At 40.8% G+C, this 12,334-nt stretch overlaps 1 protein-coding gene across 4 annotated transcripts in view; it reads right to left on the bottom strand.

The window, feature by feature from the left end:
- Positions 1-12,334, bottom strand: part of LOC140493720 (transcriptional enhancer factor TEF-1) — a 385,077-nt gene that overhangs the window by 34,765 nt on the left and 337,978 nt on the right. For 2 of the 4 annotated variants that reach the window (XM_072592496.1, XM_072592498.1), the window contains exons 4-5: positions 6,604-6,668; positions 197-259 (exon numbers count right to left, since the gene is read on the bottom strand). In XM_072592496.1, the coding sequence (XP_072448597.1) occupies positions 197-259; positions 6,604-6,668 (128 nt within the window). Of the gene's footprint in view, positions 1-39; positions 103-196; positions 260-6,603; positions 6,669-12,334 lie in introns of all 4 variants that reach the window. The other 2 variants (XM_072592495.1, XM_072592497.1) reach the window with 1 other exon arrangement.

The following is a 12,334-nucleotide window of genomic DNA, read 5'->3' as shown; positions in this document are numbered from 1 at the left end:
AGCATAGCAACTGCAAGCCCAAAGCAGACAAGCGCATACCTTTAGCTTGGAATGAATCTCACGAGATTTCCTTCTGGCAAGAACCTGAATGTGACTAGACACCTAAAGGGTAGGGGAAGGGAGGAAAACAAAGAGAAAAAAAGAGCCTGTAACCATGGAAACAAAAGCCTCTTGTAACTAGGCGAGCCAGACGTACCTTTATGGCAGCTTGAATTTCCCGAACTTTCTTCCTTGCTAACACCTGTATGTGACTAGACACCTACACAGTGCAACCCATAAAACAAAAAAAACAAAAGGGAAATTAAAGGTGAAACATGTCTTCTGACTGTGGTTGTTGGCTTTTTTTTTGGAAAACATTATTTGTTCCTTTTTACCGAGCTTAGCACTTAAGAGGTAATTGCATTCCCAGCAGGCAACTATATACCAGTGCAGCCTCAAGTGTCATCACTGCAGAAACCTTCTTGAAGATGTGCAGCTACTGTCTGCACTTGCTTACTCTTTTTGAAAACTGTGAAATTGGAGGGCTGACTTCACCTTACTGCCACCAACACTATTGACATCAATTAATCAGATTGGAACATAAGTTTTCAGAGCCAGTAACACAGAAATCCATGCAGGTGATATTAACAAAAAAAACCCACAGCTGTCAGCAGACAAGATTTCAATTAGAAAAACAGGAGGCATACTACAGCTTCAATAAGGCTTCAAACAGATCAATAAAAAAGGCATGCAAATTCTGGAAAAGAAAACCATCTTAAGCTGCTTATAAAGAACTGAAATGAAGCCGTTCTCAATCAATTAATTGATGCAATATGAGTAAGTTGATAAAACAACTCTGATTTAACTCTTCAGTCTTAAAATAAACTTAAAATACCTGTTGCAATCCTGGATGAGACTGCAGAGCATCAAAATGTCAATATACAAATTCCCAGTTCAATGCATCTCAGTCAGCAAGTTAGGCTTAAAGACTTGGGACTGGACTCTTCCAAAAATGTGTAGACCTAAGTGTGATCTGACTGAGGTTTATGTGGGGATGAATTGTAGGATCGTGAATTGGTTATGACACTGGAGACCACAAACACAGCCCTTTGTGTTTGCACCAGTCTGCAAGAGCAAATTGACTAATCCTACTCCAGTTTATCCCCCATTGGATTGCGATTTTTTTTCCTTTCAGATTATTTATCCAGCTACCTTAGATCAGTGCTCTCTGGTGCTCGAGCCTTGTCAATGGAAATAGATTTTCCTTATCCACTCTGTTCAGTCCCACCACAAATCTGTGCAATTATCAAATCTTTCAACTTTCTCTTCCCTGAATAAAACAGGCCAACTTCTCCAAACTCGACAAGCAACCATTCTCATAAATACATTTTCTGCATTCTCTCCAGTTCTTTCACATCCTTCCATAAAGTGTGGGGCACAGAACTGGATGTAATATTGTATTCCAGTTGAGGTCAAATCAGCGAATGCTGGAAATCAGAAACAGAAACATAAATTGCTGGAAAAGCTCAGCAGGTCTGGCAGCATTTGTGGAATGAAATCAGAGTTAACATGACAGGTCCAGTTCGGAGAAAGGGTCACTCTGATTTCTCTCCATAGATGCTGCCAGATTTCTGAGCTTTTCTAGCAATTTCTGTTTTCGTTTCGGCAATTTATAAAGATTATATCATAAGTTATTTGCTTTTGAACTCTATGCCTGTATTATAAAGCTTAAGCTCCCAAATGCTTTCGTAACCACTTTCTTGATAAGTCTTGACTCCTTCCGTTCACATATATACAAGTATGTAAAGAACAACCCTAGGTCCCCCTACTCCTGCAAGCACTAGTTTTATCTGTCTCTTTTCATTCTTCTGACCAAAATGCATAACCTCATTCCTCAATGCATGATGTTTCATGAGCCTTGTGTCTACCCATGCCTGTCTATGCCCTCTTGAACTGAAAATATGTTGCTGGAAAAGCGCAGCAGGTCAGGCAGCATCCAAGGAGCAGGAGAATCGATGTTTCGGGCATGAGCCCTTCTTCAGGAATTTTCCAGCAACACATTTTCAGCTCTGATCTCCAGCATCTGCAGTCCTCACCTTCTCCTATGCGCTCTTGAAGTCCATCACTATCTTCCTCTCAACATACAATATTTCTGGGTGGGACAGGGAATGTATATATCATGATACACAAAGTATCATGCGCGAGAGATATACAATTTGAATAGATCAGAGGGGTTTCACTTGTCCTTTGTTATTCATATAAATGTACCAAACAGCAGAGGAATGGGAGATAAGACATTGGCACTGAAATATTCTATCAGAGTTGTTCAAATACACCGGCAGTCAACAGCGTGGTGCTGGAAAAACACACCATTCCTGATGAAGGGCTTTTGCCCGAAACATTGATTTTCCTGCTCCTCGGATGCTGCCTGACCTGTTGTGTTTTTCCAGCACCACTCTCTACACTCTAATCTCCAGCACCTGCAGTCCTCACTTTTGCCAAATTCACCGGCAGTCAATGTCATTGATGAAGAGACATACGGGGTTAACATAATGGATTTATTTACTAATAAACTACAGAATTGAGACTGGAGACTGATCAATACAGAAATAGGCCAAGTGAATAAGTATTGATTACATGTAGTACAGTTGTCACGTTCACAATTTCATAAATTATGAATTAATTCTTCAGATGTTTTGCTGATGCAACATTTAAGACGAGACTTTGGAATTCAACTATTCATAAACATGCATTCATTCTCAATTCGTTTTTAACATCAGTTTGTCTCAACTCAGCCTTAAGAAAAGCATGATAGCAAAATGTAATTTTAAAATCAGATTATTTAGAACACAAGTAGTACAGCACAGTACAGGCCCCTCGGCCTTCAAAGTTGTGCCAACATTTTGTCCTACTCCAAGATCAAAATAACCTACATACCCTTCATTTTACTATCATGCATGTGCCAATCCAAGAGTCACATAAGTGCCCCTAATGTATCTGACTCTACCATCACTGTTAGCAGTGAATTCCATGTACCCACCACGCTCTGTGTAAAGAGCCTACCTCTGACATCTCCCCTAAACTTCCTCCAAGCAGACTGAAATTATGCCCCCTCAGGATAGCCATTTCTGCCCTGGGAAAAACTCTGTTTATTTACTCTATCTATACCTCTCAGCTTGTACACCTCTATCAAGTCACCTTTCATCCTCCTTCGCTCCAATGAGAAAAGCCCTAGCTCCCTCAACCTTTCTTCATAAGACATCCCCTCCAGACCAGGCAGCATCCTAAGAAATCTCCTCTAAAGCTTCCACATCCTTCCAATAATGTGGCGCCCAGAACTGAACACAATATTCCAAGTGTGGCCAAATGAGGGTTTATAGAGCTGCGGCACGGCTCTTAAACTCAATCCCCCTGCTAATGAAAGCCAACACTCTTAACAACCCTACCAACTTGGTGGCAACTTTGAGGGATTTATGAACGCGGACCCCAAGATCTCTCTGTTCCTCCACACTGCCAAGAATCCTGCCTTTAACCCTGTAATCTGCATTCAAATTCAACCTTTCAAAATGAATCATTTCACACTTTTCCAGGTTGAACTCCATCTGCCAGTTCTCAGCCCTGCCTCTGCATCCTGTCAATATCCCACTGCAATCCACAACAGCCCTCCATACTATCCACAACTCCCCCAACCTTCATGTTATTGGGAAACTTGTGAACCCACCCTTCCACTTCCTCATCCAAGTCATTTATAAAAATCACAAACAGTAGAGGTGCCAGAACAAATCCCTACGGAACACCACTGGTCACTAAGCTCCAGGCTGAATACTTTCCATCTACTACCACTCTGTGTCTTCTACAGGCCAGCCAGTTCTGTAACCCAGACAACAAAATTTCCCTGTATTCCCGCTTCCTTACTTTCTGAATCAGCCTTCCATGGGGAACTTTGCCAAAATCCATTTACACCACATCCACTGTTCTAACTTCATCAATGTGTTTTGTCACATCCTCAAATAATTTAATAACACTTGTGAGGCATGACCTGCCTCTCACAAAGCCATGCAGACCATCTCTAATCAAGCCATGCTTCTCCAAATAATCATAAATCCTGTCTCTCAGAATCCTATCCAATAATTTGCCCACCACTGACGTAAGGCTGTTATGTAATTCCCAGGGTTATCTGTATTCCCTTTTTTGAACAAGGGAATAACGTTTGCCACCCTCCAATCATCTGGTACTATTCCAGTGGGCAGTGAGGACATAAAGATCATCACCAAAGGCGAATGGTATACTCCATCCGGCCGAGGGAATTTTTCTATCATTACATTTTTCAAACTTTTCAGCACATCCTCCTTCTTAACATCAACATGTTTGAGCATATCAGCCTGTTTCACACTGTCCTCACAAACAACAAAGTCTCTCTCACTAGCAAATACTGAAGCAATTTTTCATAAAGGATCTCTCCTACCTCCTTCAACTCCAGGCACAAGTTCCCTCCACTATCCTTGATCGGCCCTACCCTCACTCTGGCCATCCTCTTCTTACTCACATAAGTGTAGAATGCCTTGGAGTTTTCCTTCATCCTACTCACCAAGCTCTTTTCATGCCCCCGTCTAGCTCTCCTAAGTCCATTCTTCAGTTCCTTCCAGGCTATTTTGTAACCCTCTCGAGCTCTGTCTGATCCTTGGTTCCTCAATCTTAAACAAGTTTCCTTCTTCCTCTTGACTAGACGTTCCACATCTCGTCATCCAAGGTTCCTTCACCATACCATCCCTTGCTTTCCTCAATGGGACAAACCTATCTAGCACTCGCAAGTGCTCCCAAAACAACCTCCACATTCCTATTGTGCGTTTCCCTGAGAATGTCTGTTTCCAATTTATGCTCTATACTTCCCGCCTAATAGCACTGTAATTCCCTCTCCCCTAATTAAATATTTTCCCATATCATCCGCTCCTATCCCTCTCCATGGCTACAGTAAAGGTCAAGGAGGTATGATCATTATCATTGACATGCTCTCCCACCGAGAGATTTGACACCTGACATGGTTTGTTGCAAAGTACCAAATCTAATATGGCCTCCCCTTGAGTTGGCCTGTCTACATTACAGCTAGGAACTATTTAGAACCTACTTCGAACTAGGAAGTGGCTATTCAGTCCTTGAAGACTGTTCTGACAGTCAACTCAATCTACCAGACTTATTTCCATTTCTTGCAACAAAAATTGATTGATCCAAGTCCTACATCATTAATTTAAAGATACAAGTTAAAAACTGTACATCAATGCGTAGAAGAAATTTCTGGATGGAAGATAATCCTGTTATCATTTAATGAGTAACTAAACATTACATTCTAGAATGGTTGAGAGATACTGAATGCTTGTACTCTACTGTATATATCTTGTGGAATGGTCAGTTACAGGAACTGATGCAATGGCATTAAAACTGATATCATCCTTTAATTTTAATCTCAGTCCTTCACTTACTGTATCATCTCTGAAATAAAAAAACTTTAAACTTTATCTTCATAACTTCAGGACAAATCAACACTTTTCTCAATAAGCATGTATACTATCTTATTCTGACAATATATTCCAAACATTTTAAAATTGGGAAGTTGGGAAGTTGGGGGGGGTGGGGGGGGGGTGGGGTGGTGGGGAGGTTGTAGAGAAAAAGAGCAAAACACAGTGAGGTGATTTCAACCAACTGCATTACGTGGCCACATATCAACCCACAACTCACTGCATTCTCTGTGATTCTCAATAACTTCCAGATGGTCATGTTAAAAAAAAAGTCAGCATTTGTATCACTTTCATGGAGACATTATTGATTTTGAAAAGGTGAATACTTATTTACAGAGTTATATCTTTGTGACTTCATCCAAAAAAACCTTTCAAAATAATAACCGTACACAAAAGGATGTCGTCCTCCATTCAAACAGAGGAAGAGGAGGCCATCATTTCACCCCTCAAGCCTATTCATTATTGATTTGTCACTTATACACTCCTTTGTATCCTGGAATATATTTGATTAACAGAAATCTATTCATCTCAGATTTAAAATAACATTGGCCCGCCCTCAGCTTCTGGTTGCAGAAGAGATATCAAAACTTTTAATGACTGTTTGCACACAGAAACATGTCCTAATTTCTTTCCTGAAAGATCTGGCTCAATTTTTTAAGACCATGGTCCCTAGCCCTAGACTTCCAGAAACAGTTTCTCTCTAATATGCCCCATCTATCTTCACACATCTATAAAGCATGAAGTGATTTATTTCATTTTGCCTCAGCATTTCATTTGTCCCCTGAGAACATAATCAAAACTGGGACATGCACATCTGTACTTGGGAACTAGGTACCAGTATACTGAATCAAATACTGAGCTGCTCCAATGTTCACATTAAATAAAACCTAATTTCTGAAGCTACTTAATATATAATTGACAAAATACTCATGGATGATGGAAATTAACATTTTGTTTTAGTGAATGTAACTGCAGTGATGACAGCAAAGTATAAAATTAAACAGAGGAAGCCAATAACAAATAGCAGCTCGATGGAGCCAACTCAGCCAATGTGAGTGACACCTACCCCAATAGTCTCCGACATGCACATAAGCCCAACGATCTATTTTACCTGCTTTCTAGTTCGTGTCTTCCCTGTTCTTAGCTTGATGTACCTGGCTATCAATTCATTACGACCTGCAAAAGACAAATACACCAAATTAGAACTATAAGTCTTTGCAAAAATAAGAATTTAATTCTACAATTGTAAAGAAAACCTTATTAATTTTGAACACTCAGAATATAATCAAGTCATAAATCAGTGGATTTTTAGGTACTAAGGAAATTCAATTGTTATGGAGACAGAAAGGGAATGTGCGAGAGAAGGTGAAGATCAGCCATGATTGAGCTGAACTGCAAAATAGACTTGAGGGCCCCAAACGTCCTGCTCCAACATTTTTCTAAAAATTATATACATGCACACTCTTCTTAAAGAAACATCTGGGTTCTGTGACACTGTATTTGGCAAAGAAATTTCATTTGGAGTGGAAAAATAATTGCATTCCAGCAGAGAATACTAAGTTGACTATTGCACTATATTTTGTACCATAGAAACAGAGGATTTGGTGCAACAGGTCGATGCCACAGTTCATGCTTCACACCAGTTTTCTCCTGCCCTTATTTTATCTCAGCTTATCAACATAATGTTTCTATTCTTTCTCTCCCGTACATATTTAGCTTTCACAAAAATATCTTTGCACAATACATTTAATGTTTTTAAGCTTACTGTACTAGGTGAAAATACAATGGTGGGTGAGGGATTTGCAGGGGGTGAGATTATACACATTTAAAATAATTCACAAGAAATAATTCTGTTGACCACTTGCAACATGACGCATTTCATCTTGAAACAAAGACTGATGCATATTTATACAATGAATTACTCAAAAGATAACTTACACCAATGTCAGCACTGGGACTGCGACAAAACTACTGAATTTTGTTGCATTTTTCACAGCCTCAGGATGTCTCAAAGTGTGTGGAGATTAGGCTGTAAATGCAGAGCCGCAGAATGCATTTATTCCGGAATTTTTTTTCTGGAATCCATTGCAGCCATTTTTTAATATGGTACGTGTATGGAATGAGCTGCCAGAGAATGTGGAGGAGGCTGGACAATTGCAACATTTAGGAGGCATTTGGATGTGTATATGAATAGGAAGGGTTTGGAGGGATATGGGCCAGGCGCTGGCAGGTGGGACATCTGGTCGGCATGGACGGGTTGGACTGAAGGGTCTGTTTCCATGCTGTACATCTCGATGACTCTACAGAATCAAAGTGGTCATCATGCTGATGCCAGCTGCTTATGAGAGCTATCTATTGGTCTCATTTCTCTTGCTCTTTCTTTGGAGTTCTCTAAAGCAATCTTTCCTTCTGTAATTGATATAAAGCTGACTATTGAAACAAACTATTAATGTTACTTCCACTACACTTTCAGGCTATACGTTTCATAGTCTCATCCTCCAGTTGCACAGAGTGAAGCTTTACAATGGGAAATTGCAAGGCCGCAACTAACATTTAATCCATGAACAGAATTTAAGCATCGAGAACGAGCTTAAGTTTCAGGTTCAAGATAACATGATGCCACGGACCAAGTCTTGATTAGTGAGACACAATTCATTGAATTTAGGTCACAGTAAACATACCCTTTGGCTCAATTAAAATAGCTAAATAACAACAACTTGCATTTATACAGCATCTTCAATACAGTAAAACACTCTAAGACATTTTGCAGAAGCGATTCTGAAACAGAATTGAATAGAGAGCCACATTCTTCAATCAGATGAGGAAAAGCTTGGCCTAAGAGGCAAGTTTTAGGGAGTGTCTTACAGAAAAGAGTAGGAGTGAATTTCAGAACTTAGTTGTCAGGCAGCTTGAAGGCAGGGGTGACGGAAGGAGGGAGAGAGAATACATAACTGGTCAGAAAGTGGAAGGGTGCCAATATCAGAGAGGGGCGTGGAGCTGGAAGAGATTCCAAAGATAGGGACCATTAAGACCATGGGATAATATAAAAACAATGATGAGGATTTTAAAATTAAAGGTTGAGGAACTGGAAACTAATGTAAGTAACACTAAATCAGATTTGTGTGTGTAATTGCAGATTATTTTATGAGTTAATAACTGAGTTTAGGTTTCACCATTTCCTCCCTCCAATCATTCTGTATTTTCCCCAGCTGAGGGCAGGCTTGGAACTTATCACCAACCTCCCCTGACACTGCCCTCCTGTGGGCTGCTTAGGAGGTGCAGAAACACAAATGGTAATTCTCCCTCAGTTTGTTCCACCTTACAATGGGCTAGACGATACTGAAGTGGGGTCACACTACCCTTGTTTGGCAATTTGAACACAGCTAAGATGGCTTAGGTGAGATGTGAGGACAGGGCTATGCTGGTCCCCGCGCTGAGGCATGGTGCAGTGGTGGTTCCAGTGTGTTGATACATCACTGGCTGTGCAGACAATAACAGTGAGGCACCTGCACAGCCTTTAAGTGCTCCAATACATGAATTTAAAACAATTTACTCAACAGAAACATGCAACTACTCCCACACAAAAGCACAAACATTACTTCGGAATTGCAACTGATCTGTCGTTGCCCACCTGTCCATTCCTGCCCCACCCTGTCAGATGAGACACCACCCCTAGCTCAAGGAACTGTAAATAGCTTACCTGCTGCGTAACAGGAGGAAGCATATTAAAGGGGAAATGTTCAGATTCCAGAAACACCTGTGACAGCTGGTCAATTGTACTCTTAATTCAAATTCCTGGAAGTATTATTGGCTGAATTTACAAAAAGCTTTCAAGTGCCTAAGCTGTGGACTAAATTGGTAAAAATGTATGTTTTTTAAGTCTTTAGCTTGTGATTTCATATCTCTCACAGACCAGGCTTAACCCTTTCAGCAGAACTGCAATGGCAAGGACAGGAATTTCATCAATCGAAAAGGCATAGTGCCAATCCACACAGGGGCAGCCTGTGGAACCTGACCATGAATTTTATATCGGCACCAGCTACTGGTGTTGCAGTGCTGACCACCTGTTCCCCAGCTGGCAGCTTATCAGTGACTGGAAGGTGGAGACCAGCAGCCTACAGTAAGGTTGGGGGCGGTGAAGGGTGGTGACAGAGCCTTTTAAGCAGCCTCGGTTTGAGGAGGAGCGTCCCCCAGGAGGAAATCACTGGGGTTGCCATCCCTGTCTGCAACCTTTCCCACCACCAATCCTCAGTGCTGCTACCCAGCCACATCCATTTAAAGCAGGAGCTATCTCACATAGCAATGCGTGTCAGGTCCTTCATTGATGTAAGGACGAAAGTGAGGACTGCAGATGCTGAAGATCAAAGTCTAGATTAGAGTGGTGCTGGAAATGCACAGCAGGTCAGGCAACATCTGAGGAGCAGGAAAATCAACATTTTAGGCAAAGGGCTTTTGCCTGAAATGCTGATTCTCCTGCTCCTCAGATGCTGCCTGACCTGCTGTGCTTTTCCAGCACCACTCTAATCTAGACCCTTTACTGGTGTATGTTGACCAACTGCTCCCTTGAGGTGAGCTTGATTTAATTGTTTCCATTGGTAAAATTCCTAAAGGCTGTACATTTATGGAATGCTTCATTACAATGAAGGTGCTATAAGATACTTTGCAGATACAATTCTGAAACAGAATCTAACTCAGTGCTTATTTTCAAAGCCAAGCTGGCTCTTCATGGTTTTAAATGACACCCCCCCCCCCCCCCCCCTCCCCGGGAGCCGGTACAATTCCAATCCCTTTGTGAAACAATTTGAATGAAGTGCTGAATCTCTTCTGTTCCTTACTGTGGTTCCCTGTGACATAAGTCCTGGAACTTACCTGGTGTCAGCATTCCTTTCTGAATCAACACAGGGAGAGTCATTCACCTCAGGAATATCTGCTTGACCTTGCTGTATGCAACATAATGATAATTTTGCTTTCCAACATTCAACTTAATTTCGTCCCCTGGAAATGCTTTGAGACATTTCTGACTAACGTGTTGATGGAGTGAAACATATAATAAAATTAAGAAATTAACAAAAATGTACTTTTAGAAAATCTTTCACAGTCTCAATGTCCTGTAATACTTTTTTAGCATATAGTATACATTTGGAGTATAATCACTGTTGGAAAACAGGGAAATGTATCAGCCAATTTGTGCACAGCAAGATCTCTCAGTGGCTGAATTGCTGGATGGATAAATATTGGTCAACATACCAGAAATAACTCGCCTTGCTCATTGTAATAGCTGCCACAAGACCATTAAGGTTCAACTGGGAGAGCAGAGGCGGCCTTGGTTTGATATTTAATGTGAAAGACAGTACCCCTGTCAGTGCAATGCACTCTCCTAAGACCATAAGAAACAGTTTGGCCCTTCAGCCTGCTCCACCAGTCCATAGGATCATGTTCCTCACATCCACTTTTTCGTATATTCCCCACAACTCGATTCCCCAACTGACCAAGGATCTCTCAGTTCTGCTTGGGGAACATCAGCTTTGAGCCTTGCTTAAGGCTCTGGACCAGTTCGATGAACATATGACCTTCTGACTAAGAGGTGAGAATACACTGACACCATAATTATGTAAGTGACATGTAGTCCTTGCCACCATTTATATAATTGATGCTTCACTTTGATTCAGTAAATTCGTATCAAACTAAATGATATTAATATACCATTTACTTAGAAATTAATTAAAAATGTTAAACAGCTCACAGAGATAATGCCAAAAAGATTTCTTTTAAATTAATTTAGTCTTCTTTCCTGGTTAAAGAAATGGTGTACATTTGTTAAAATTAAAAGGTTTATCATGGAAATGGCTCCTCTTCCATGAAGCCTCCAATTAAAAGAATGTTTCAGCATTTATATTATTAAGCATTTGGGTTAGCAACTAATCCACCAACAAAATAATATATCAACCCATTGTCAGTGTAGCAAAGGTAGCATGACTTTATGCTTAAATGGAAAAAAAAGCATCAAATTAATGCTATGTATCGCAATTGACTGGAACTTGCTTTTCTTTTGTTGGAAAGGTCAACATCTCTACTTTAAGTGGACATGAGCCACTTGCTGTTGCTTTGCAGGTGACAAAAGGAGAGCTGAACATTTCTCTCTCTCTTACACACACACACACACACACACACACACACACACACACACAGAGATGCCTGTTTGTCAGGGATCAGGGGAACACCGAGAAGCTGTGACATTCCAAAAATGTGATTCTCACATCAATCAAGGTGAAGGGATAGGTGGGTATTTGAGAATGGTGTCATCTTGGACAGCAAGCAGTGAGATTGAGAGAAAACCAGTGTGAAACCAGGAGGGTCACTGCACTCGAAACATTAACACTTTTCCCTTCACAGATGCTGCTAGATCTGCTGATTCTCTCCAGCAATTTGTTTTTGCTTGTTTGGAATGGACAGGGTAAAGTGAAACGTGAGAGTATGAACCAGTGAAAGAAAACCCCTATCAATATGAAGTGGCTGCTATAGGGAATGAAGGAAAACTTATAACAATATGAAATGGAGCAGTTCAGAACCAAGAGAGAATTAATTTTAAAATATCTACATCAAAGAGGAGGAGAGTGGAATGCCAATATCGTGAAACATTTCACAGGAAAATTGTTAAGACAATATTTGACATCAGGGAACAGGGAACAGGACCTGAAGGATTGGCAAGGGGGTGGTTTACGTTGTGTCTTAAAGGAGTCCAGATATAGAGCTCAAGTAGCTAAAGGCTTGGTAACCAAGAATGAAGCAGGTAACTACAAATGCCAGAACGTGGGCACTGGAGGAGTGCAGGGATATCAGAA

This window comes from Chiloscyllium punctatum, chromosome 22, assembly GCF_047496795.1.
Source record: "Chiloscyllium punctatum isolate Juve2018m chromosome 22, sChiPun1.3, whole genome shotgun sequence".
Lineage (NCBI taxonomy): Eukaryota > Metazoa > Chordata > Chondrichthyes > Orectolobiformes > Hemiscylliidae > Chiloscyllium > Chiloscyllium punctatum.
Note: the sequence above shows the minus strand (reverse complement) of the source record. Positions and strands in the feature narration are given on the sequence as shown.